At 34.1% G+C, this 25,972-nt stretch overlaps 4 protein-coding genes and 1 non-coding gene across 9 annotated transcripts; 3 read left to right on the top strand and 2 right to left on the bottom strand.

Annotated features, from left to right (window-relative positions):
* Positions 1-7,250: 7,250 nt before the first annotated feature.
* Positions 7,251-9,555, top strand: LOC111006563 (uncharacterized). Of its 4 annotated transcripts, none has more exons than XR_015788678.1 (4): positions 7,251-7,469; positions 7,559-7,698; positions 8,394-8,563; positions 9,240-9,555. XR_015788678.1 is itself a non-coding variant. In XM_022278686.2 (3 exons), exons 1-2 carry the CDS (start codon positions 7,397-7,399, stop codon positions 7,690-7,692), a joined length of 207 nt encoding a protein of 68 aa, XP_022134378.1. In that variant the 5' UTR covers positions 7,261-7,396; the 3' UTR covers positions 7,693-7,698; positions 9,240-9,555. The 4 variants fall into 4 exon arrangements, 2 of the variants coding, with proteins under 2 accessions (XP_022134378.1, XP_022134299.1); XR_015788677.1 differs by having other exon boundaries at positions 9,233-9,555; XM_022278686.2 differs by lacking the exon at positions 8,394-8,563 and having other exon boundaries at positions 7,261-7,469.
* Positions 9,556-11,025: 1,470 nt separating this feature from the next.
* On the bottom strand, positions 11,026-11,096 carry TRNAG-CCC (transfer RNA glycine (anticodon CCC)). Its single transcript has one exon. It is a non-coding gene; the product is annotated as a tRNA-Gly (tRNA).
* Positions 11,097-11,524: 428 nt separating this feature from the next.
* LOC111007359 (transcription factor-like protein) lies at positions 11,525-13,577 on the bottom strand. Its single transcript, XM_022279742.2, has 2 exons — positions 13,035-13,577; positions 11,525-12,064 (listed from the first exon to the last, which is right to left on the bottom strand). Exons 1-2 carry the CDS (start codon positions 13,491-13,493, stop codon positions 11,792-11,794), a joined length of 732 nt encoding a protein of 243 aa, XP_022135434.1. The 5' UTR covers positions 13,494-13,577; the 3' UTR covers positions 11,525-11,791.
* A 2,843-nt stretch (positions 13,578-16,420) lies between these two features.
* On the top strand, positions 16,421-19,241 carry LOC111009818 (craniofacial development protein). The gene is made up of 4 exons (XM_022283070.2): positions 16,421-17,125; positions 18,580-18,697; positions 18,801-18,835; positions 18,928-19,241. The coding sequence occupies exons 1-4, from the start codon at positions 16,488-16,490 to the stop codon at positions 19,175-19,177; spliced, it is 1,041 nt and encodes a 346-aa protein (XP_022138762.1). The 5' UTR covers positions 16,421-16,487; the 3' UTR covers positions 19,178-19,241.
* Positions 19,242-20,313: 1,072 nt separating this feature from the next.
* On the top strand, positions 20,314-25,667 carry LOC111006382 (uncharacterized). Of its 2 annotated transcripts, XM_022278291.2 has the most exons (8): positions 20,314-20,534; positions 20,702-21,388; positions 22,173-22,412; positions 23,190-23,279; positions 23,402-23,551; positions 23,693-23,817; positions 25,135-25,264; positions 25,406-25,667. In XM_022278291.2, exons 2-8 carry the CDS (start codon positions 20,828-20,830, stop codon positions 25,529-25,531), a joined length of 1,422 nt encoding a protein of 473 aa, XP_022133983.1. In that variant the 5' UTR covers positions 20,314-20,534; positions 20,702-20,827; the 3' UTR covers positions 25,532-25,667. The 2 variants fall into 2 exon arrangements, with proteins under 2 accessions (XP_022133983.1, XP_022133993.1); XM_022278301.2 differs by having other exon boundaries at positions 20,314-21,388.
* Positions 25,668-25,972: the final 305 nt, after the last annotated feature.

The raw sequence follows: 25,972 nt of genomic DNA, 5'->3' as shown, positions 1-25,972 counted from the left end.
GCTTTGAAGCTTGATGAAGAATTTGCAGCTTGATGGAATCTTTGATTTCAAGTTTTGAAGTCTCGTAGTTTTCAAGTATCAAAATTTTCAAGTGGCTTTGGATACTTCGCTTGACTCTCAATGATTGTAGATAACTCCTAATGTTTCGGTGGCTTTGAATCTCCAATTCTTGTAGATTTCTTACCATGTGCGAATGAGAGGTGACCCCATTTATTTATAGAGTTTTGGCGGATCTTATATGAGCTATGGATTTGAACCCAATCTCTATGAGTTTGATCCAATTAGTTGATTTCATTGGACTGTGAGAGACACGTGTCATACCTTGATTCACCAATCTAAAATTAATTTAGAATACGTATAAATTTTGATTAATCCTAAATATAATTTTAAATCTGTGACATGACATGTAATAATTAATCCAATTTTCTCCTTCAGTAGTCATTAGTTATTTTCTAAGACAATTTGGATGTGTATTGTTAGCTTTATTTTACAAAATTTGTTCAGAAATTTATGTGGGTAACTTTTTACGTTAGTTTTGTGAAGAATATTGATTTATACTAATTTGTTTCTAGTTCAACGGGATAGGAAGATTGAGCTATTAACTTTTGAAATGGTAATAAGTACTCCTTTATTCAATGAATAAAGTTGTAAAGTTTGGATAATGAAATTTAAAATTTTAGATAAGAGGAGATCCCCTCGCTAAAACAAAATTGAAGTAGAGTAAAAAAATTAAGCTTTTTTTCTTTTAAAAAATCCATATTTTCATGGCGAAGAAAAATAACCCTTTTTAAGATAAGTTACATTTTTTTAGTACACCAAGTGGTAGTGGTAGATTTGAACTCCATCCATGAATATCTTATTTATTTATTTTTTCTTATTTCTCTTTCTACCATACCATATTTAAGACCATTGGATCGATTAATTTAAGATAGGGTTCAAATCTTCCCACTTGTTTATAAGGAATCGTCTGTGTATCTTCTTTAACTACATTTGGATTGACTAAATTTGAAAGGTTAGCTAGATCCTGTAACAATACAAATTCATATGATGTGTTGTGTCAAAATTAAAAGCACTAGGAGTTAACCATAAAGATAAAAATAATTTTTATACCAAATTCCAATACTAGAATAAAATATTTACCGAAAGTTTAGAGACCAAAATAAAATTGTAAACATATATAATATTTTATAAAATTTCAAAATAACGAGATTTTATGTGTTATTGATTTAAAATGTCATTTTTTTTAGTACAACATGACGGGGATCGAACTCACAACTTTTGGATTGAAAGTATATATGTTAATTACAGCTGATCAGCTATGTTTGTTTTGGCGATTTAAAATATCAGGTTGTAGATCCTTAATTTCTTTTTATACTAATATTCTTTTAATTGATTTTTTTTTAATCGTCCTTCAAAATACTAACGATAATACTAACGATGGTAAGCATTAAACCATGTTTATGTATATATATAAATAATTATTTATTATATAATGAACTTATTTGAAAGATAAATTTGTTAAAGAATAATTTTTTGTTTTTAAATGTAAATGGAAACAACCCTTTATAGGCCTCATATAGACAACAAACTAATAAATAATCCGACGCACTTCTAACAAAATAGACGAGTTTCTATTAAAAGTTCATTTCAACAATAACACATTTATATAAACCACCAATTATGCACATGCATATTCATGTTTATGTGTATAACAAAACAACAAAAAACATATAAAATCCAAACCCAAATTCAACAAGAGAGAAATATTTTTTTCACCTACCTATAATTAATTAATTACTTTATTTGGAACATTACCATGAACTAATAATATGATCAAACTTTATGAACTAGCTTAACTAGTGATGGCCCATTTCGGGGCTCGGGGCAGCTGACACCAACACCCGATCGCTGCCGCTGAAGGGAGCGGGATTTTCTCGGTCGCTCGGGGCAGACGGTGGTGTCAAGCCTCTCGGGAGGGCGCCGAGCAGGATGTCGACGTCCAACGCCATATTTCGAGCCTTCTCCATCTTCCTCTTGGGAAACCTCCTGAGCCCCAAGCCCATGTCTGCTTGGCTCAGAACCAAGGCTGCCACCAGAAATGCCACCATTTTCAACTTTTTGCCGTCCATGGAAAGACAAGGTTTTGTGAAATTTTGTTTTTGTCTTTTTTTTTTTTTTGGCTAGTTTTGCTGTGTTTTTGTGGGATATTTATAGTGAAATTTGTAAAGAAATAGATAGAGAGAGAGACGTGAGGGTCAAGTATGGGAGGTGCTGCTTATGGCCACTTTAAAAGGAGGCCACTTAGTTTTGTCTCAAATATTGGGATTATATTAAATTAAGGATTAAATCTCTGACATCTTTCTATTTTCGTTTTAGTTTTGAATAATTTTCAAGATCCTTAATAGATATTATAGGAGTCGGGAGATTTTTATGAGTAGAGAATAGTCATAGTATCGTCACTCACTCTCGGTGAAATAGCAGCTACGCTCCTTGGTCCCGAGTCTTTGAATTAATTCGAGTCTCTTGAGTTTTTATAACAGCTAGTTTAGGTCAATTCTTAAGAGAATTGTAAAATCTTTCTTCAGACGAGAGATTAGAGAAACGCAAGGTTTGGAACCCCCAACCTAGTGGGAGACTTCCATGAAATGAAAACGGGCGGATCCATAAACTTTTAAAAAGTACTTTTTTACCTTCTAAATTTAAACCATTTTGTTTCTTGTTTTTTAATTTTGCTTCTAACAAATGGATAACATAGCTTCGAAAACTGTATATAGATGTGTGTGCTAACGTGAGTTTGGATTAACTAGAGATTAGAGCTATATAAATTAGCTGAGACAGAGAACATCAAAGAAGATATATAAGTTACAAAATTATATTATGAAAAATTAAATGGATTGGTTTTTTAAAAAAGTTGAAATAAGACTAAAAAGGATTATTTTTGTAAAATTCGAAGACTAAAATAAAATTTTTGAAAGTTGAAGCATTGAAAATGGAGAAAAAAGTATATTTAAATGAGATATAAATCAACCTGTATTTAATTATAAACGTGTGCTCTTTTTTTACTTTATTTTTCATCTCCAAGCACTTTGGGGGCTGTGGCTGCTGCTTTTTGTCAATGGCTGCCTAGCTACCCCACACGCTATTTTAATGCATTAAATAAAATTGAAGGCCCCATGCATATATATAACACTTATCTCATACACAATATGATGTAAGAGTTTCATTTTTCAACCGAAAAAATGTGATATTTTTTTTGTCAATATAAACATAGTTCAACTTGTGAAACGACATTTATCTGTGGTGGGTCAGCGCTACGTCTCGTTTACTAAGAAGGAAGGCAACGTTGCGACACATCTGCTTGCACGAAGAGCTCTTCTTCAACAGGAAGATAGAGTTTGGTTGAAGGGTTGGCCGACATAACTACTTTCTGTCGTGACTCTTGAATGTCATGATTGTATTTCCTAATTTGCTTTGTTTTCTCTCTGTTGCATTAAAAAAAAACTAGTTAATTAAGACATGCTAAAGTGAGTGTAGCTCAACGAAAATTGACATATATAGAGTTGTGAGTTCGATCTCCCACCCTCTATGTTGTACTAAAAAACTAGTTAATTAAGATATGATTAGAAAGTCATGACATTATATCAACCTGAGAATAATTTAACTAATTAAGACACCTATAGTTCCGATAAAAAAGATCGTGAGTTCGAATCTCCATCTCAATACATGTTGTACTACATTATGTCTTTGCTTTGAACATTCTAAATTAAAAATTTTTAGACACATATGATTTATATATATATATATATATATGTAAGCTTGCTTACCCAATATGTTATTTTTTTTCTCTCTAAAGTCTAAACCATGTTTTGAATAAATGATTTCACAAAATATATATGAATATCAATGATCAAAGTTTTATTTTTAAAATTTGGGTGGAAGACTACCCTGCTACTTGATGGATGAATATGCTGGAGGAGATGCATGTATAGAATAATGTCTCAAGAATTTTGGTGTGCTTTCTTTTCATTTTCCTTTCCCTTTTGCTTTTAATCCATTTCCAAACCAAAAAATTATGGCATCGGATGAAACCTAATGAATATTAATATGGTATCGGAGCCCAACACGTTGAAACAAGTACCCGATCCAAAAAATGGCATTCAACCAAGATCAATAGACCAAAAGAGTCATGATCTTGAGGGGTATGTTAAAACATTAAAAAGAAAATCAACCTTACAAAAGTTTCTAATAGACATGGACTACTCATCTCATTGTAAATTGGCTTTGAGATGAAACCCCATGAATATTAATATGGGTATTCGAACTCGTGATCTCTTGGTCGGAGATATGTGTTAATGACCGATGAACTAAGATCATGTTGGTAGCATATAAGTTGACCTAATGATCTACGATATATTAGGTCAATGGTGTGAAATGAACCCGAAAGCTTAATGTGTAAGGAGAGATTGTTGGTTATTCCACGTGGATTCTGAATGAGACCTTTTTATAATGTTGGTTGTCAAGTGGGAGAAAAAACATCACCTCTCAAGCTAACTTTGGAGTAAGGGATGGCCCAAAAAGACGCAAAATACTATTTCCATGTCATCATTTTAATACGTATGCTCTTACAAATACGACAAAATTAAATTAAAATCTAAAACTAGTAAAGAACAATTATGAATTTATAAGTGTCAATATGAACATAGTTCAACTGTAATTAGCATACACTCCTTTCTTGAAAGTCGGAGGTTCGATTTCCTATATCTCCAAATTGTTGTACTAAAAAAAGTATGAATTCATAAGCGTTTAATAAACAAAGAGAATAATCTCACGTACCAAAATACAGGGAGAGGAATAACTTCTGATTAGAAGATGACTTCGTTTTAGGATTGGCTCAAAACACATTACTTGGAGTTGGTCATTTTCACAATCTTTTGCACAAAATGGAAAAAAAAAAGGTCTCAAATTTTCCTATATAGCATCATTTTCCCCCCTTTTTCTTCTTTTGGAGGTGTGAGGAATTACCAAACTGTGGCCACTATGGTGTTGTTTGAAGGGCTCCAAAATTGAAAGGAATTCAATGAACCCTAATTGTCACTTTCTTAGAGCCTTTCTAAAAGCCATTTTCAAATGTCCTCCATTGATATTGCTTTCCACTGTTTGGCATTTGGAGTAGGCCAAGCCGCCTTGCCTTAGACACTTCAATAATTTTTTCAACTCTACTTCCATATATCAAATCCATGTCTAAATTGCTTCAATTATATTTTGTCGTGGTCAATCCTATAATTAAACAAGAAGTAGAATTAATACTCTAAATTAATTGAGTTTCTAAACTATATAAGTTTTGATCGCATGTGGATGCAATGCTTGATTACACGAACAGTTTAGTATTAAGTTTGATCGGTTTTTATTGATTGAGTGACTAGTTCATATATTTTCATGATCCAGTTTTTGCATTTTAAGCAATTTTATTTTGAGTATTTTATGGGTTCTATTTGGTGTGATTTAGTTACATTGTGATCGGAAATAAGTCTTTTTAACTAGAGTTATGTTTAAGTTGGTCAAAATTGACTCGTTAAGTTAAACTTCAACGATTAAACTCTTGCGATAGAGGTAAACTTTTTTTTTTCCTGTCATAGGGCAAAGATGAAAATTTTCCTTATTTCTACAAGCTTAATTTCATGTAGGTGTTTTAATTTAATGCTCCAAATGGTACTTGGATAAATGAAATATAATAAAAATTAAATAAATTTAAGTTTAAATATGACAATGAGACTTTTGTAAGTATAAGAATAAAATTGATACCAACCCACCACAATATAGATGCAAAATTTTTTCAGCTTAACAATATAAATACAAACTTCCATATAGTTCATGTGTATATCATCTTCACTTTATTTATAATGTAATGTTCTTTTTGAAAAAATCTAATGGAATATAGAGATGAAAGGTTAACTTAATTAACCTATTTTGTAAATAAGAAGTAGAAAGAACCTATTTTGTAAATAAAAGAGAAGTTCCAATAAAGAATTTTTAGTAGTATTAGAACTTGTGATACTTCATGTTGGATGATGCCAAAGCGATAGTAAACTCATGTTGAGATGACTCACTCGTAGGCCATTTGCACTCTTCACAAAGATGCTCCCCTCACTGAGTACTTCGTTCTGCCTTTTCTTTTTCTTTTTTTGGATTTTTACTATTCTAAAAAAATTTATAGAATTGATTGATTTTGAGTTATACTTTAAGCGTTTAAGTTGTATTAAGAAAATATTCTTCATTTAACTTCTTTATTCACAGGTTTAGGATTCATTTCTGTTTACAGTTTCTTGTTTTTATTTCTCAAATAGACATATTTTGTAACCAATCCCGTTTCTCATTTCTAAATTTTGATAAACGTTTATGTTGATGTAGAAATTTGGCCTCTTGGGTTCCGCCGAACTCGCACCAATCTTCAGGGTTAGACTTACTTCCTTACTTATAGGAGTTAAATCTGATCTTTAGGATTGTGAAATTCGAATCGTGTGATACATTTAGAAAATCTGATTATCTGAATCTAGGAGATCTTCTCCTTTTGATATGAATATAGGATATATCCAGAGAATTGAGATTTTCTCATCCATAACAGTTTCCAGAAAAATGGATCAATTTTTCGTTTTTTTGTTTATGTTTCTTTATTTCTATGTGAGGCACTGTTAGTTAAATTATATATTGTGTGCATATTTTTTTTGTAATTATATTGTGGTTCGATGGTGCTAATGTATGCCATAAACATATTACTTACTACTCCTATGTCCAGTGTTTGAGATCTCTACCGGCATATCTGTAGCTTTCTCAATAAATTTAGAAATGAGAAACTTAAAAACCTACCGGTTAATTTATTTAGAAATTAGAATAGGCTATTATATATATATATATATACATATTTTATACTTTTACTTTCCCTTTTCACGATCAACATACAAAAATTGAGGCTTCCCTTCCAAAAATCTTATATAAACAAAAAAAAAAGTTTTTTTAAGATAACTTAAAATCCGAGCAGTTAATTAATTAATTAATAATATTATTATTATTATATATTTTTTATGCTACTAGCAGTTAAAATTAAACTCTACCCTGACCCATTATTTAACCCAAAAAAAAAAACTATAATTTTGGAGCATTTTACCAAATAATTTTGGCAAACGAAGTATATAATAATAATAATAATCTCACAGGTCAATTTTATTTCAATTAATTACCATTCTCGCTCAGCCACAAAACCTATTTCGAAGATTAGGATTTTTTTTTTTTTAATCCTAAATATAAAAACAAACAACGTTTATTCCCCATAATTTGCGAGGGTGTAAAATCCGAATTTTGACCTTGAGATCTCTGGGAGACGGCCTGAAGGAGGAAGCAGATGGCGGGAGAAGAGGTTTCCGGTCCGGCAGGTCCTAAGGTTCTCCGTTTTCTCTATTTCGCCGGCGCCGGATGTAAGTTTCTTCGATTCATCACTTTTCTTCTCTGTCTTCAAATTCTGTTTTCTCCTATTTATTTATCGTTCCATTCAATGTGTTATCAGTTGTCTTCGCCATCGCGGTAAACAAGTGGCGGGAGATGGAGCGCCGTTCTCTGTTGCAACAGCATCAGAAGCAGATGTTGAATCATCAATTCTCAGAAACTCCTAATGATGCGGTACAGAAGGTCGTCGAGTGATCTCAGGTTAGTTTGTTATATTCTATAATTTCTAGATCTATTCGGAATTTTACTTGTAGATCACCATCAGTATATCGGAGTTGTATCATTTATGATAGCAATGTTGGATAGATAAATTGATTTTTCTGTGAATACAATTATGATGTGAGGTTTTGCCCTCTCTGCGGGTCACAACTCTGCTCTGTACTGTAACAATAATGGAAGGGACAAAACTTTCTAACGATGCTGCTTTATCGCATTTGAGAAGAGAAAAGTATAATTATTACTATAAGTACACGTGGTTTTAGGAAAATGAAATGTCAATAAATGTAAATCCTTCTAAATTAAACTTCTAGATTGAAGTGTCATTGATGACTATGTGATAAAAATAAAGGGAATTTCTTTGAGATAGAATTTTGGATTGAGTAAGTGGGACATAACCGAAATAGAATGGATCATGGATGTAAATATTTGCCTTGGATCGGGTAATAACATCTTTACTTCTGTTTTATGCATTGTGTTTGAGGACTTGAAATTTTTTTTGTCTGTACAACAGTGTAGCATGTATATAGATATAGGCACCTGCTTTGAGATTAGGATTGCCGCTTGTGTATGTCGTTGTATTGTAAACTTGTAACTAACCTGAAAGAAATCTTGCTAGTTAGTATGCTTTTCTCTTTAATCTTTATCTTGTTCTTAATTTCTCTCTTCATCATATTCAGGATTAACCAAGGAGGATATTATTTGAGTTTTTGAAATGAAAAAGTGGGATTAATTAACTTAAGAATACAACAGAAGTGATTGACTTCTAGGTGAAGGAGATAGTTCAGTTTTGGACCTCTAGTTCATTCAATTGATGTATATCCCTTGGATTCATCTCGAAAACAAAAGGGTGCGTAGTTGACTTTTTTGGTTGGCTATCTTGTCCCTTGATTGTTGATTCTAATATACTTTCTTTCAATTTTAAGATAACGTTTTTCACAAGCTAAGATTTATAATGGACATTAAAAGTGTGGCCTTGAGCATTTTCGTAGACTTTGTGGATTTGCGAAAGCAACTGGAACTTGTACAGTGTAACTGTGAAAGATTAGCTCAGCCAAATCACTGCTCTAGAATATTACGGCACCAAAACATCCTTTGGACAAATATGACTATATGAGTTAGTTATGTCGTTTTCAACTTGAAAAATGTCTTTATAATTGTTCTTGTAATCCAAGCTTTATTGTATCTGTCCATGCCATGATGGTCTTTTGGTGACGATCATTCTATTGTCGTCTACTCACTTCCATAACAAAACTATATCTGCGGAAATCCTCTGGGCTCATCTATTCTAAATTCGATTCTTCATTTTTAGTGGAGGAATTATTGTTTTACTCTCTGTAAATTTTATCATGAACATAACTTTATTTCTTTAAAATAAAAGAAAAAGAAGATATCCCAGAACTTAAAGAGAACAGTTAATGTGTTGTTTTCTTGTTTTATGTTTAAATATGGAGATCTAATACTTAATTCAAGTCCCGTATTTTCCCTTTTTGGCTAACCATAAATCCATACTTGTCAGGGTTTAGGGTGATACTCAAGGATCTTTAAGATGCTTTCCCTCAACAGTCAAGCCTGTTATTTTCAACTAGATTTCCGATTCTGGATAAAAGTATTTCGACGATGATCCATGTTTTTTTTTGCTGTGACGCTGGGTAGATTTGAGCCAATGCCAAGGAAATGATGCCTCTGTCAATACTGCTGTCTCTTCCTTCATCCCGGCCGGATCTAGCCACCTCTGTTTCTAATCTCAATTTTTGTTTACAAGTACATTAGGGTCTGAAGGAAACATCATTTTCAACTTGAACTACCCTAGAGTAACTGGAATAAATTCCTCCTTTTCTACCTGTTAGCTAATTTTTTGAAGTTCATTTCTGATATTTTTTATGTTAATCCTAGGAGCTGATTAATCATTCATTTAGTGCTCGGAAATTTAAGCTGAAACTACAGGGAGCTAAGTGATGACTGTGATCAAAATTTGCTTTTGGATAGCACCATGGGGCATGCTGAAATATGCTGAAAATGATGATGGAGATTCGATAATTTGACTCATCATCTGAGTCTATATGGATCGAAACATTTTTTTGTTGGATTCTAATAAGATGAAGGATGAACATAGGAATTTGAAAGAACCCTAAGCTCTAGAGGGATTTGATGTTGCTCATATTTTACATAAACTTTTCCACTATCACCCTCAATAAACCAAATTCTGCCTTACGTAAAATTGTCAGGAGTTGGGTGCATTAACCACTCAGTCGTGGATGCTTAGTGGGAATGCTCGTACATGGTGAATAACCAAATTTCAAATTCAAAATAATTGATTTTTATTTTCATTTTTTTAGTCTGCTTTGAGATAGGATAACTAGTTAATCAATCTTGAGATAAAGGCTCTCTTGTGCCTATGTTTATTTCTGCTTAACTCTTATACATAGAAAATGGTGGGAGATGATGGCACACAACCAATCCTGGGGGAGGTGAAGGGATGCGGGGTTGGTTGAGAATCATATTAAAGATTGGTTGGCAAGTGTTTGATTTGCATTCGTTATTATAACTTAAGTTCAATTTTGGAAGAGAGATATTATTATAAAAGAGATATTTGTATTGTTTGGTTGGAAAAGTAATTTTTTTAATAATGATGAATTTGATTTTTCTTTTTAATGTTAATGAACCGTAGTTTACCTTTGGGTAATCTTTCAAATTTAAGTAGGTTGGAAATATAATAAATTCTAACCCTTCTTCAATTGTCCTGGGTCTGCGTAGCCTCTTTGTTTGGTCTTTGAAATTATAGAAAAAGAAAAAAATATATATTCTTCAAACACATTTTAAACGGTGTATCATGAAGAATATTTAAAGATTAAGTCAATTCTTAGGCAGAGCTCGAGTCCTAAGATACTTTTTTAAAGATGTTAAGGGATTGAATTCGAAATATGGTATCAAAATCCACACATTCAATCAAACATCCCTTGATTTAAGTCATGCAAAGTAAATAAAATTCTTTCTACAATGATTACTATCTAGCATTTAGTATTGTATGATGTAAATATCATCCATCAATTTTTGATCAAAAATAGGTACTTTAACCAATTGAAGTAATAACTCTCTAGCATCTACTCGGAGGAAGAGAATTTTGCTTTTTTTCTTTTCTTTTTTAGAATGAGAGAGAATCTTGATTTTATAGTGGTATTAAATAAAATACATTTTGGGAATATTCTTAAATTTTAAGTTTTGGCTTTTGTAACATGCGGCAAAGCTGGATTACGTTATTTAAAAGGATAAGAATTTAATAAAATAAAAAGAAAAAAAACAACAAAACATTGCGCATCCGGGGAACCGAACCCCGATCAGTACCGTGGGAGGGTACTATGATACCACTACACTAGATGCGCTTACGTTTTAAAGAGCATAAGTTAAATTATTTAGCATAATCAAACGTTAAAAAGTTTTGACTTTCGAAGAACATACTAATGGGGTGTTTGTTTCTTGAGATTTCCCATTAGTTTTATTGTACATATTAATACTTTTTTTCAAGTTAAAACTTATGATTTAACTGATTTAAATTTAATCTCTATATTTAAAAATATAATTATCATCGTTAGAAAATTTGTTAGCTGATCTATTAGTACATAGTAACAAAAATTTAACGTGTTAAATTAATTATGAACATTTAAAACGAATTCCATGATATAACTTTAATGGAATTTAAATCAGCATTTTGGTGAAAAGCTAGCATAAAGAACAAATTTTATCTTGTAGGTCAATCTAAAATAAAATTAGATGTCACGTATACAGTGTGACTAATAAACATAAAACAGAATATAAAACAAGAATTTAATTCATTTGTTAATTAAACTCTAATACAAAGCATCATTATATCAAGAGAGGAACCCATTTCATGAAATGTTGCATTCCCGTCAAAAGAGATCTAAAATGAACGATCAAAGATCAAAAATATAAAATGACATTTTAAAAGTATAGCAATCAAAGATAATGACATTTCTTTTAGAACTCGTAAGCATAGCTAGTAGCTGGCCACAACAACTTAACTGTTTGGCGACAATCTGTTTATTCGGTTTAGTTGTCGTCATTCGTTGCCACGTTGACGGTCCTGATTCAATCCCCATCCCCGAACGCCGAACTGGAGCTCGGCGGCAGCGACCAAGAACTCCACCGCCTGCTTGGGCGTGAGTAGCTCCACCACCTTCTGGACGGTCCTCAGCCGTAGATCGTCGGCCTTCTTTATTATCCTAACCAGTCCTTCCACCCTTCCGGCCAGCTCCGTTTGCGTTCCGACCAGTTCGCTCACGTCGTCTTGCCACTCCGACAGCTCCTCCGTTATCGTATTCTCCTCATTCACCTGTATTATCACATCACAATGTGACACACTAATTTTGATATACCTTAATCTATACTTTAAATTTTGAAAGTATTTTTGACTGTGGTCAGAAAATAAAAATTTTGGCAATGCCACCCCCAAAACATGCCTAAATGCCTTCCAATTTCTAAAATTGATCACCTAGAGATTCTATTTTTAAATTCACTGTTCCATAGAATTTCGGTTTTACAAATCTGAGATCCCAAGCCACCCAAATTATCCCTTGGGGATAATAACTACTTCTAACTTATCAATATGGACCAGCAACTACTACTAATTAACTTATCAATATAATTCTACAGAAGTTGAAAAATTTTATGCTAAGCACTGTTGAATTTTTTTTTAAATTGAGATTAACACATGTCAAAACACTTAATACAAATAATAAAACACTTGATACAAAGAATACAACTTTGTTTATTGAATCCCATTTGTTTTCCACATTTCTATTTTTTGTGCATTCCTGGATTTTGTCACCAACCGGATGTACCCGGTTTATATCCTCCTTATCAAAAGGAAAATGGCACCTCGCTAGAGTTCCGGTTTATATCCTCCTTATCAAAAGGAAAATGGCACCTCGCTAGAGTTCTTACCAGCATTAAATATTTGATGTTTTTGTATGTCTCCGTTTCGTTTAATCCAGGTGATGTTTTTGTGTATCTCTTTTTATTGGTCAAATATTCAATGGTGGTTAACCGTATTAAACAAATAAAAACTATTCTTACTTTTCCATAATCTATTTGAAGAACGATTATATATATATGAAAAATATGTATCGGCCGTGTGAGCACCCGTCTCAATTTTTTACCACTCATTATTTGTTAAAAAAAAATTATACTTTTTATATTTTAAAATTCAATAGCAGAAGTTTCATTAATCAGCACCTAAGTACTTTCCGGCACATATATTAATAAAAGCCAAGGAATAATCAAGGAGGATGGAATGAGAATACCGTTTGGCATTGGAGGTCGCTGACACGGCGGAATTGAGATGGGGAGAGATCGCCGAGGTCGCCGGTGCGGAGGCCGTGGAGGATGTCGACGATGCGGGACTCGAAGAGGATGGAGGACTCGGAGTAGATGAGGTGGAAAGCAGTGGTGGGACGCCAGCCGGCGATCCAGTGGAGGGAGCGTTCGAGAGAGGTGGCCCAAGGAGCGGAGAAGACCGAGAGAGGATCGCGCTCGGCCGCGACCGACTTGACGCGGTAGTAGTCGGAGTAGTGGGACATGACGGTGTGGACAAGGTGGCGGGAATCATTATGATTATTATCGTGATCGTGATCGTGATCAGTAACTGTTTGTTGGGTAATTGATCCAGATTTGGCGGCGGCGGCGGAGAGCTGGTGAATTAGGCGGTGGAGGTGGTCTAACCAGGTAGCGTAGAAGCCGGAGAAGTTGAAGCCGTCGCTCATTTCGGAGAGAGAGAGAGAGACACGGTTGCTGTGCGGCGGCTTCCTTGAGCAAAACTGCGGCTTTCAAGTTTACAACTGTGTGCGCGCGCCTGGTTTTTTGCTTCTGTGACGGTGGATCGGCCAAATGAGAACGTGGCACGTGCTTGCTTACGTGGAAGGCAGATCGTGAAACGTGTCCACACCGCCGCACAATTATACAACTTTACTGGTCAACACTATTATTTTTTTTTCCTGTCAAACTTTCTGTGGTGATGGCTTTCTTATTTTTCGGCTGAATTTTGGTTTAGTCTTTCAAAAATACTTTGGCACTTATATCATCGGCACTCTTTTTTTATTTACCACACTTAAATAGTTTATAAACGATATAGAAACATGAATATATATATATATATATATTCTATTTTTAAAAAATTAAATAGTTGTCAAATTAGGTATTAGTACTCCAGTATTATAAATGTTGATATGGAAATTTGGCCTTTAAGATTTACCAAATTTACACAAAAATAAAAGGAATCGATGAAATCTGCAAGATAAAATAATTACACATCGGTGTGGTGCTAACCACACACACTCTAATAAGTTAGAATTGAAATTTTATGTGAAGCATAACAAAGAGTAAAGTTTTGTAGCGTGTCTTTCACGAGGGTTCTCTTCCTGATAGATGTGAGAACCCTAGGGTTTATACGAATTTTAGAGTTGGTAAGGATATCTTCTCTTTTTTAATAGTAGATGACGTCGTCGACAATCGGATTGAACAAGGGTGAAGAAGTCAAACCCATTATCAATTTTTATTGGTTATACGCAGAAAATAAGCATGAAGTGGTGTAGGTTAGGACCTGATCAATCGAGACCATTTAGTCTGACCTAATCGACTAGGACCTAGTCGGCCAAAAACTAGTTGACCAAGACCTAATCGGATAGGTACCAGCTTCTAGTTGGTTGGGTCCTATGGTGCAGTTCGCTCTTCGGCTCTCTGAGTCTCTTCTCTCATTTAGGCCCGCTCTGACATTCTCCTTGTTTGTGTGTTTGTGTCTCGTTTTGTCGGTTGCAACCTTATTCTACCCTAGCAATAAATATTTTATTATATTCTCTGAATAAAAATACTTTATTTATAACTCTAGGTGACAAGTAAGAGAGAAAATAGAAAAGATAGGGAAGAGAGATTTTAAAAAACTATCAAACAGTTGTTAATTTCTCCGTCGTGGTCAGGTCTAGGTAGTAGGAAAGTATTATTCTTTCTTTGTACATTTTGGAATCTTTATTTCAGGTTAATATATGTTATAAGCTCTAATATTTTTATTTTTTAAAATTAATTATTGCTATTTAAAAAGTTATAATTTTTTTTTGAGTAGTACTACATTTTTACATTTTTAATTATATTATTTTTGTTTATTTCTTTTTATTTGAATTAGTTCTTAAATTTTTGCATAAATTCTAATCTAATTAATTTTTATTAATCATATTACTGAAAAACTCATCGTCTAATCTATTTTCGTACACGACTTTAAAAAGGTTTGTTCATATTAGATAATTTTGTTTGTTTTAAAACTCATTTATTAATGTCCCTCTTTATTGTCTCAATTTTTTCATTTTTAATAAAGAAAATAACATTGCATTACTTAATATTTTTCATTCTTAACCATTTATTGTTTTTTGTTCTCTACAATTTTAAATTCAAAAAGTGAAACTTTTATATGAAAATTTATTTTTTAAAATAAGGATTCAAAATTTTATGTTTTTATTATTTTTTTAATATATATATTTTTAATTTATTATTTATTGTATAAGTAAAAAAATTATAAAACAATATTTTTATTTATGTTTTATAACAAACCGAAAATGATAACGAGAAACAACAAAATTAATTTTGTTATATGTTCCCAAGATTTCTATTTAATTTTGAGAATATTTTTAAAAGAATTGAAAAAATAAACATAAACTATGTGCTATGGATTCTTAATAAATTAAAAATGCAAAATAAGAAATAAAAATATGGATTTTTTTAATAATATATGGAGCTTTAAAATTCACAATGTCACCACATGAATGGTAATGTCATCTTCCTTAGCTATAATAATAAGCCACCTAGGGAAATTACAATATTTTAAAAGCAACAGCCCACAGACGTGAACTAGTTTGTTGAAATTGCTATAAATTAAATTCTTACTACTAATTTGAGTATGAAAGTACTTGTTATCTTCGAATAGGTCTTCTTAATTATTTAGATGATCTACTTAGTACGGTTGGTTTTACCTCGTACCTGCTCTTGATAAGATTAGAATTAGGATAAATAAAATTAAAAGTCAATACAATTTTTCAACTAGACTGACCTGTTAGTCTATTTTGAATAGTTTAAACTGACATAGATCAAACCATTCATCAGACGCGAAGATTGATGTTTGGTTCGATTGATTTTAGTCCTCAAGTCGATTTTCATAATTTTTTATTCACCCCTAAAATAAACATAAAAGTACTAATGGTTCAACCTTGTATCTTGTATTTCTATTTTGTTGTACTTTTTTTCTTAGAGCTCGAGCTCAAATGTCAATAATCCTGCTGTCATGCTTAGTAAGAGAATTAAATGAGATAAATGACTTGAACTAATGGATAAATAAACAAAAGATGATATGCCTTTATTAAAACCAGAAAAGATAATTTGAAACTAAATGAACCATAAAAAAAAAATGAACGAAAATAAACTAATGATAAAAATAGTGTCAAAGCAAGAGTATAGCTCGGTAATTAGTATATATCACAATCAAGAGTTATGAATTCGATGCGCCACCTCACCTGTTGTATGGTGACAAAAATACTATCTAAACCTAAAATTAAGTATTTTAAAAATGAATAATTAAAATCAGAAATTAAGAAATTAATTTACGTATTAACTATTCCTTTCGTTCTGCTCATATCGTCTATAAAATGGCGCCCTTGTAATTTCATTTCAATGGCGTAAACCCCAAAACCCTCGAGTTCACAGGCTATTTCTTGTCTATGTCTCAGTTCAGAGCTCTTCACCGACACATCGATTCCTATCTGAAACTCCGATACCATTTCTTCTGTTCACAGTCTTCACATTCCCTCCAAGTTCACACTCTTACCTCCATTTCTCGAAGAACTCGAAATTTCTCGTTGAAAATCGAAGAGGGGATCGGACCAGAAATCGTGGACGTAAATAGGGATATACGTACGGATTTTGTGGTTGATGGAGCCGTAAGATCGAACCGAAGTGCGGAATGTCGCGAGCGCGAACGCCGAAATCAAGACAATGTGCTGGAAGGGAGCTCGGGGGAATCGGAGCGCGGAGCGGGGTGGTTGAGAGCGGATTCGGGAGGTAGTGGGAAATTGACGAGGAAGGGGAAGCCTGGAAGCTTATATGTATTGGTTTCCAAACAAAATGGATGCACTGAGAGGCGCGAGGTGAGGATGAGGGAGGACGCTTTGGTCCGTAAAGAGCTTTCTCCGGACATAGAGATGCTCGTGAGGCATTTGTACGGGGAAGGATATTTTAGTTATGCGAATTTCTTGCCCGATAACAAATTGGTTCTTAGCTACTTTGAGTATCGTCATGGACGGGATTTTATCAAGTCTGCAGCTGAGAGATTTGGCAGAGACAATCAAGAAATTGCAAAGTAAGAATTTAGCTGTAACTGTGGTTAATCTTATGATTTCTCGTCGTTAATGCCTTAACGTAGATATATCTGTTTCGTTTGTGTGTAATTTTTTGAGAATTAGGGAGAGGAGATCATGTGTTTGATGAACTGGGTAGCTTTTAGCCTTTTGCCACCTTCAATCTGATCTATGAAGTATGAAGTATAAAGGATGATGTGCTAGAATAAGAAAATCGAAAATGTTGCGAGTGAGGGACGATAAAACTATATCTCACGTCATTGAGGGGGAAAATTATCATTATTTTAATTCGTGAATTGATGCCAATTAATAGCAAATGGTGACATGAAACTACCTGAATAGATTACAATGAATCAAAACATCCAGCAGTATCTGTTTTTCAGCTTATGCAATGACATGGGGAAACCATCCTTAGTTCTAGCTTTGGGTTTTTTATAACATGGTCATATGCATCTTCTGCCATTTAAGACGAATTGAAGAAATTGAGGTCATTCGGTTGGTTTGAGGATGGAGGGTCCTTTCATGTCGGTTTTCAACGTAAGAAGTGTGATTAGATTCTGAGGCCTTAGATTATTCCTAATATATTTTGTTTGTATCGTACATGTTAAGATCATAGTGTGAATCATTAGCCTTATTTACATTGATTTGGTAGTTAGGATATGATTTTTTTAATTATTATTATTATTTTTTTTGATAACCGGAAGTTGGAGCTTTGCTCCCATATACCTAGGGGCATTCGCGCCCGCCCCAAGGTCCGGTCCTGAGAGATATCAAGAGTTTTTAGTATTAAGCTCACCAGAAAGTTCGAATTTGAGACTTCTAAGTCAATATAACCAAAAGACCCCAAGCTCAACTGGACTGCCCTTTGGAGGCTAGGATATGAATACTATAAAAAGATATTTCTTGTTCACTTACAAAAGAAGGATCATTGTCAACATCAAAAGATCAATTTTCATATTCAAGTGTATGGAATAACTGGTGCTGTTACTGTCCAAAACTGATGTTTTTTGTTGGGTTGATCGATTTATAGACGTTGGTTTGTTCAGTCGGTCCAGTTTCCTCAATTTATTTTATTTTTCACGTCTCTTTTGGGTTCATTGACAATTTTCATCCAAAACCAACTTGAATCAAACCTTAGCTAATTGTACTGCTGACTGAACATAATCTTCCCCTCCATGATATCCGTGCATGTCTTTGCGTGCTCTTGTTCATGCTGCTTGATAAAGTGCTCGAAGCCTTGTGCTACCGATAATTCGAAATTGTACAAAATGTCGATGCGCCAAATAACCACTGTAGAGTATTCAGTGCAATATTCCTAATAAATTATTGAATCTAACATTCTGATTACAAAGGAAATAATTTCTCCATTCCATCTTTCTGGTTCTGGCAGTTGTGTTTCATTACCCAGACATCCCTATTGTATCATGTGTTGAACACTGAGTCTTGGGATTTTCAGATGGTTGTCCGGCAGTGACTTGAGAAAGGTTGCTCTCTTAGGATGCCCATCCACTGCAAGAAAAGATGTGTTTTCTGCTAAGAGGCTGCGAAAATTTTTTGGAATCCAAGAAGACACAGTAAGCAAAAGCTTCGTGAATATTACTTTCCTTCTTCTATTACCATTTAACTATCTAGTATAATTTTTCGGCTTTGTTTTCCTCCTTTTCATATTACCCGCAGGTTTGTCACAAATGCATCTTGAGACACTCATGCAAGTATGTGAATCAAAGTGTTTGGAATGGCAGCACCAAGAATTTGAATTTGGCAGTCGTCATGAATGTTATTACTCAATATGCCTTGGATGCAGGACCGAAACACCTTCGAATACCCGAAGATATGAAGGCTTCTGTAAGCCGGTTGCTGAAAGAGATATTGAAACTAAGCCCAACCGTGTCGAGGAACTAGTTCTCGGGGCAACTATACAAGTTCTCTATAACCAAATGCCAAAAATCCTCGTTGAGTTGATCAATCTCGTAATATCTCAAGAAAAATCTGGATTGGTCTTCCATGTGCTGTGGAACTATCGGTGCATTCAGCTTGTTCATACAGCATGGTGAGTTTGTAAGTAAACACTGTTTCTTTGATTCACATATGTGATTTTAAAGTGCCTCGTTTGCTTCATTTTGACACATTGGGATAAAACCTGAAAAGTCACTCTAATTTATATGTACCTAAACAGTTAAATCTTGGAGTTAGGAATTGGTTTTAGACCATTGAACCCACCCCCTCAAACAGTTCCATTTGAAGGATGGCTGATCTGAGAGAGTTTGACTTTTACCATCAAAATTCATGGATGCAACTTTTTTTTAGGAGAATTGTAATGGGTGATAAATAATTTTTGTCATATTTGTAAATATAGCATAAATGAAATAAAATAAAATTTTGTAAGTATGACAATGTTATAGGCGAGACATTTATTACCTTATTGATAGAAGTGTGAGAATATGGTATCATATTTATAATTTTGGATTAGATATATGAGGAGTTGTGGAAATTGAAAAAAAAAAAAAGAAGTTAAAAGTTTATGGTGTAATTATAACATTGGTTTGTTTTAAAAACAATATTTTGTTTTTAAGAATAAAATTCACTAAAAGCATATCTTAGTATTGGATTGTCAAAATATGTTCTCTTTTCAGTCTTTTTTGTTGGTGCAATTTGCCCTTTAAAGAACAATCTTTTGTTTTTAGGAATAAAATTAACTAAAAGCATATCTCATTCTTAGCAGTCGATTGTTAAAACTTAAGTCCTTTTTGTGGTTCGTCTATTTTTGGAACAACTAAAATAAATTTCTGTCTAATGTTTCAATTAGAGAAATTATATTAGAAAAAAAAAAACCATTGGAAACGAAAAGACCACTAATCTCACATTAGCTGAGGTTTAAGAAAACCAAAAGATCTCTCACTAATTGTCGCACGCGTAAGCGTTAGCGAAGTTGTCACGTGAGGATCGGACCAAATTCCTCGCGGTCATTGTACTTTGTCCTTACCCAAAATGAAAAAATAAAAAAGACCTAAATCTAGATCTCACATGATTGGCTGTGACAAAATCAGCGTCCGCGACACGTGAGTGTAGCATTTCTCCGTGCGAAAAAAATCCAGATGCTCTTTAGAATTAGCCACAGCTTCAATGGCTGACGTGCTGCTATACAACAATTCTATAATAATAATATATATTCAAAGAATCCCCTGAAGGCTGAAGATGAAGCGCGTTGCCAAATCGGCGTTCAAGAACCAAGAACCCTTCCTTTCAAATCTCTCGTCTGCTTCCTTCACTTTTCATGCTTCTCAGCTTCTCGAATTCGCAATCCAAAAGCCCTTCTTCTCAATCTCTGATGTTGAATCTTGAGCTCGGCTTGTTCGGAAACTGAACTCCGGGACCGCAATTCTACTAGTTCGGCTCGAGGTTTTCGTTGAGGTAAAAATTGGATCAGTTGCGGTTCTTTTGAATCTTATTGCTTTGGAGTGCGGAGCTGGAGTTGCGAGATGTTTACTCATTTCTGAGGAGTTTTGTTGGTGTGCCCTAAGTAAAGTGCTTTTTTCCCTACTGCTTCTGTTTTAATTTTTAAGTTGATTTGCCTATAGATTTTCTATTCGGGTGTCGATCGCGAAGCTTCGAGTTCTTCTATCAAGTTCGTCGAGGAAAAAAGCTTGTTTCTCCTTCGTATGAGGAGGTCGTCGGCGTGAAATAAGGTTTGGATTCCTTACCTAATGTCCGTTGAGAGATCGTTTGAAGCGTGGGAGGAGGTGCAGAGGCATGGTCAGGATTTGGCCGACCGTCTTGCTCAAGGATTCACGGGACTGATTCATTCTCACATAGCGCCGCCCTCTTTTCCTTGGCCCAACCCCCCCAAGTCTAAGCTCTTTGATATTGAATTTCCGGGACAGAGTTTTGGTATTAAGGATTATGGGTTGACTGTCCATAATTCAGGAATTAATGGGGTCACATCGATTTTGGATATTGGTAATAGGATTGGACAAGCTGGCGCTGATTTTGGTGCTTGTTTGAATGGTATGGTACAACAATTTTTCCGACAGCTGCCAGTGCCATTTCGGCAAGAGGAGAATGTGATAGCATCCATTAGGATGGATCTGGATAAAAGTTGGCAGAGGGATGATATGGGAGTCACTGTTCAAGGGAATCTGGGAACATTAACAGAGTGCTTGCGTAATTCTGAACTTGCTGACAGTGACGGTGTTTCAGATGGGATGGTAGATGATGAAACTCCTGGCTTTGATTTGAGGGCTATAGGACATCTGGGAAGGGCACAGGTATGGCAGTTTGATCAATGTTTATTTGATTTGAAAATTGCAGACATGATTTTGGCAGTTCGATGAGTTGTTCAATTTTGACTAGCACAGAGATGATTTACCCTTCGTTAGCTAGAGATCTGTTTAATGTACTTATTGTGGTGTAAAATCTTTATCTTTAGTTGATAAATGGCTTATAACAAAACACACGGTTCTCTTACACCAAAAGTCTGCTAAATTAATTGATCAGGAGTTCCTTTTCCAAATAGCTTCTTTAAATAGTTATTAACACACTGCCCTCAAGTGGCCTATATATTACCCAGTTTGCTGCTTAGCCACAAACTTAGTGCATCATGTTTAACAACTCTAATTATGTGGACACAAATAATAACAACAATTATGGGGTAAGAAATCAGGAACTTGTGATCAACCGTCAACGAATAAAAACAATTTTGAGAAGATTACAACTGTGTTGTTCATAGAGGAAATATTATGACCGAGTATTACTCATTCACACAAGACCAGGCTGTTTGAGGAATCATTTCAAAATAGTTTTCTACCTGTCAATAACAGAACATATGGTTGCAATGATGTTGTGTCGTGTGAGTGAAACAAACTTAGTGCATCTATGTTCTATCTCTTTCAAACCCTATAATTCCATGGTCTTTATTTGTTGTGTGTATTTTTATGGGCGGTGAGGGGTTTGGTGGTGTCAAATCATAGAGGAATGTAGGTTGAGGGTTATTTTTTCTTTTGGAGTATTTATTTGGTTTTTACTTTAATATTTATCATTCATTGGGTGTAGGGCACAATCAATATTTCTTCAACCTATGATAGTAGATCACGAGATGTGGAAAGTTCATTAGTTGCTAGAGGAGATTTATGGAGAGTAGAGGCATCACATGGCAGAACCGCAACTGGAAATGATAATTCATCATTATTTCTGCTGCAGCTTGGGCCAGTACTTTTTGTTCGTGACTCGACGCTTCTTTTGCCAGTTCATTTATCAAAGCAACACCTGCTTTGGTATGGTTATGATAAGAAGGTAATACCTACTTTATTTTGCTAGTGGCCTGGCATCAAATAAGACCATGTGCCAGATTTTTGACATTGAAGTCATGTGTGAGTTGCCTGCGAGGGGCAGAGCTTAATACTAAAAATATGGGGTAGGCGCGAGTGTCCTGGGTATAGGGAAGCAGAACTTCGACTCCCCATTATTAAAAAAAAAAAAGGTCATGTGTGAGTTAATGTGGAGAAGAATGGTTTTGTTTTCAATTAAACAAACAGAAGAGTTTGGCTGTTGCTGCTAGGAGATATTAGGTTTAGTAAGCTTTCATGAAGCATTTAGTTAGACGCAGAACAACCTTATTTGTTGGAGGCCCTATTTAAGGAGTTCTCCACATTGCTACCAGCAGCTATCCTTTTAAAAAAATATGATTGTCAATTGTCATTATTTAGTGAGCTCTTTCCTGTCTTAAAATCCTTTCTGCAATTTACGTTATTTGATATGAATGTTGGATTTGAGTTTCTCTGTAAATTCTATGTAGTGTTTTCTTAGTATAGTCTAATCATATCCTGCATTAGTTAGAAGATACTATATATCTTAACTCGGCAATTCGGATCTCCAATGCAATGTATATAATATGAGACTTGGAAATACTGTTATTTGATTTTGAATTCCAATTATATAATATGAGACCTAGAAACACTTAGATTTTCACCTCTTTCAAGTTCTCGTGAGACAACACATGATTAAACTGTCATTTTCATATTAACCCTACTTTATTCCAACTTCTAATATTATTACTTCATTAATCATCAGAATGGAATGCATTCTCTATGTCCAGCAGTCTGGTCAAAGCATAGAAGGTGGCTCTTTATGTCAATGCTTTGTCTCAACCCCCCAGCTTGTGTAAGTTGATGATATCATTTAGTTTTCTTATCTTATCTAAAAAAGATGATATCATTTAGTTTTCTTATTGAGTATACCCTTTGGATCAATTGAGTAACATAATCTTTTCCCCCTCCTCGCAGTCATTTGTTGATTTACAGTTCCCCAACGGGCAGTTGACTTATGTGTCGGGTGAAGGTTTAACTACAACTGCATTTTTGCCCTTTTGTGGAGGCCTCCTTCAAGCTCAGGGTCAATATCCAGGAGAAATGAGATTCAGCTTTTCGTGCAAGGTTAGTTATGTCCTCATTTCCTTTCTCTTGAAAAAAGAAAAAGAATAAAAAATTGGCACTCAAATTCAATTTCCAAAAGAACTTATATGGACTCCAGTGTTGCTAAGTTGGTGCCTTGTTTGTGTTGGTTGATTTTATTAGAATAAGTGGGGAACCCGAATAACACCAATGGTGCAATTGCCTGACAAATCATTTACTTTGGACCTTGCTCAATCATTGGCTTGGCAGAGATCAGGTGTTCTGGTAAAACCAACTGTCCAATGCAGGTTAGTATAAATGCTATTCATTGAAGTTGAGTTACCTATATTGATCCGACTAGAATAATACATGTTAATTTGGACTTTGATGTTATCTATTAGCATTTGTTGCAAGCAAGGAAAATGACCCAAATCTTGAATGTTTTATTATGCTGTCTCCTAGCCTGATGGATGTAGTGTAATTAATTAGTAGTAACTTTGTGATTTTTAGTTTAGTTTGTTTTAGGGGGTTCATAGAGGGTTAGTCTCTTTTACTATAAAGTTCTTTGAACACCTTGGGACTGGATGAGGATGAATGGTAACTAAATGAGAATCCAAACATTAGACTGTAATTTCATGTTGCAAAGTGCTAAGCTCTAATGGAAATTATCATAACGACATCACTTGAACAGTAAATGTTTTATAGGTTGTACTATTGTGTTCTTATGGAAATCATCATAGCCATTAACCAAGAAGAGCCATGTTCCTTTCATTTCTTTCTGTCCTCTCTACTATTGTGTTCTTATGGAAATCATCATAGCCAATTAACCAAGAAGAGCCATGTTCCTTTCATTTCTTTCTGTCCTCTCTCTTTTTATTATTACTTTTAGTAAGACGCACGGATAACTTCGTTAACCCCAAAAACCAGGATGAAAAACCGGAGGTTTATATAAATGCACACAAACCCTTATTAGTCAAGAAGGTATGGAAATTACCAACAAAAATAAAAATAAAAAAATATTGTGTGTGGAGCACTCCAACTACAATACTTATTTTTACTATCTTAAAATAAGGTAGAACCATATATACCAATATTTTAAATTTCTTTTTCAATCCAAAGAAGCTGCAGTAAAGCTCTAGACCTCTAGTTTGGTTTCTCCAGATGAATCTAGCTTTCCAACGAACGACTACACGAAGTATTCCAGGGGGAAGCATTGAGATATCCATCCATAGGGCTACGCCAACTAGAAATTTTCTGCATTGCTTCAATTTCTGTATAAGAAATTTTCCCAGAAGATCAATTCTTACTTATCATATTTTCAATACCCAACCCTAACATTTCTTCGTTACGTGGATTCTGTCTTGTTATTTCCTCACATAATTTTTACTTTTAATCATAATCAGTGCAAATTGAGACTAACTTGACATTTGTAGGGATTGCACTTCTATCTATAAGTTCACATTTGTAGAGATTGGACTCCTATTTATAAGTTTGTTTCCACATCTTATTTTTCTTTGATATCCTTCCTGTAGAATAAAGTAAAAGGAGCACTTAATTTTAACTTTTTCGCTTCTCCTGTGATAGATGTTGTTTTTGTATCTCATATTCGGTTTTATAATGATCAGTTTAAGTCCCACTTTTGGTGGAAGCAATCCTGGGTTTCGTGCAGAAATTGTTCATTCAGTGAAGAAACATCTCAATGTCGTGTGCGGCTGTTCTTCCATTGCCCATCCTTCTGCATATGCTTCAATTTCGGTAAGTATTAACACTTGATTTTCTGTCTCCATGCGGGTCATGCCAATTTATAGGATTTTTTTAGTTATTTATTTTAGAATATACTTCACTGTTGGCCAATTCTTATTCTTCCTTCTATTTGATTTCTTGCTCGGCATCCAGCTCGGCAGGTCGAAGTGGAATGGTAACATTGGTAGTTCAGGGATAGTTGTAAGAGCTGATGCTCCGCTCTCTAATATTCGTCGAACCTCATTCTCGGTTCAGATAAATACTGGGATCGAGTTTTGATCTAATGGAACATGCGTTTTTGGTAGCTGTAAGTGTATATATAGTCTCAAAACTGTTCTCTGTTACTTACACACGATGGGTGAATATTTATTGTTAAGCCATCATCTGTAAATTATGACATGTCCTTTTCTCTTTACTTATCTTCTTCTAAAAGCAATTTCTGCTTCTATTTTCGTTGATATATGAAAAAAAAATACACAAAAGTATTTCAGATTTAAGAGTTTGGTAGGTCTAGAGCATTGTTAGTGTTAACGAAGTTGTTAGGCTTATCAGTACATTAAATTAATATATAACGACCCATAAACAACACGTTATTTGCTGTAAAAATTTACATCCATATAATATTTTAAGTTTGATAAAACTAGACAGAAGTGTCTGAAGGAAGGATATGAAATCTTATGAGATCAGTTAAAAGATTATGTGGATGAAAGTTGGGTGTTC

Source organism: Momordica charantia (genome assembly GCF_013281855.1).
Source record: "Momordica charantia cultivar OHB3-1 chromosome 11 unlocalized genomic scaffold, Mcharantia_2.0 BLBB01000011.1, whole genome shotgun sequence".
NCBI classification, from domain to species: Eukaryota; Viridiplantae; Streptophyta; class Magnoliopsida; order Cucurbitales; family Cucurbitaceae; genus Momordica; species Momordica charantia.
This window is presented reverse-complemented; position numbering and strand designations above follow the sequence as displayed.

Excerpts from the sequence above, each read along its gene's own strand:
- LOC111007359 (XM_022279742.2), bottom strand. The coding sequence starts at position 13,493 with ATGAGCGACGGCTTCAACTTCTCCGGCTTCTACGCTACCTGGTTAGAC. Across the intron at positions 12,065-13,034 it reads GCGACCTCCAATGCCAAACG|GTGAATGAGGAGAATACGAT; the intron begins GTATTCTCATTC and ends GTGATAATACAG.
- LOC111006382 (XM_022278291.2), top strand. The coding sequence starts at position 20,828 with ATGTCCGTTGAGAGATCGTTTGAAGCGTGGGAGGAGGTGCAGAGGCAT. Across the intron at positions 23,280-23,401 it reads GTCTCAACCCCCCAGCTTGT|TCATTTGTTGATTTACAGTT; the intron begins GTAAGTTGATGA and ends CCCTCCTCGCAG. Across the intron at positions 23,818-25,134 it reads AAACCAACTGTCCAATGCAG|TTTAAGTCCCACTTTTGGTG; the intron begins GTTAGTATAAAT and ends TATAATGATCAG.
- LOC111009818 (XM_022283070.2), top strand. The coding sequence starts at position 16,488 with ATGTCTCAGTTCAGAGCTCTTCACCGACACATCGATTCCTATCTGAAA. Across the intron at positions 17,126-18,579 it reads GACAATCAAGAAATTGCAAA|ATGGTTGTCCGGCAGTGACT; the intron begins GTAAGAATTTAG and ends TGGGATTTTCAG. Across the intron at positions 18,836-18,927 it reads ATCTTGAGACACTCATGCAA|GACCGAAACACCTTCGAATA; the intron begins GTATGTGAATCA and ends CCTTGGATGCAG.
- LOC111006563 (XM_022278686.2), top strand. The coding sequence starts at position 7,397 with ATGGCGGGAGAAGAGGTTTCCGGTCCGGCAGGTCCTAAGGTTCTCCGT. Across the intron at positions 7,470-7,558 it reads CTATTTCGCCGGCGCCGGAT|TTGTCTTCGCCATCGCGGTA; the intron begins GTAAGTTTCTTC and ends ATGTGTTATCAG.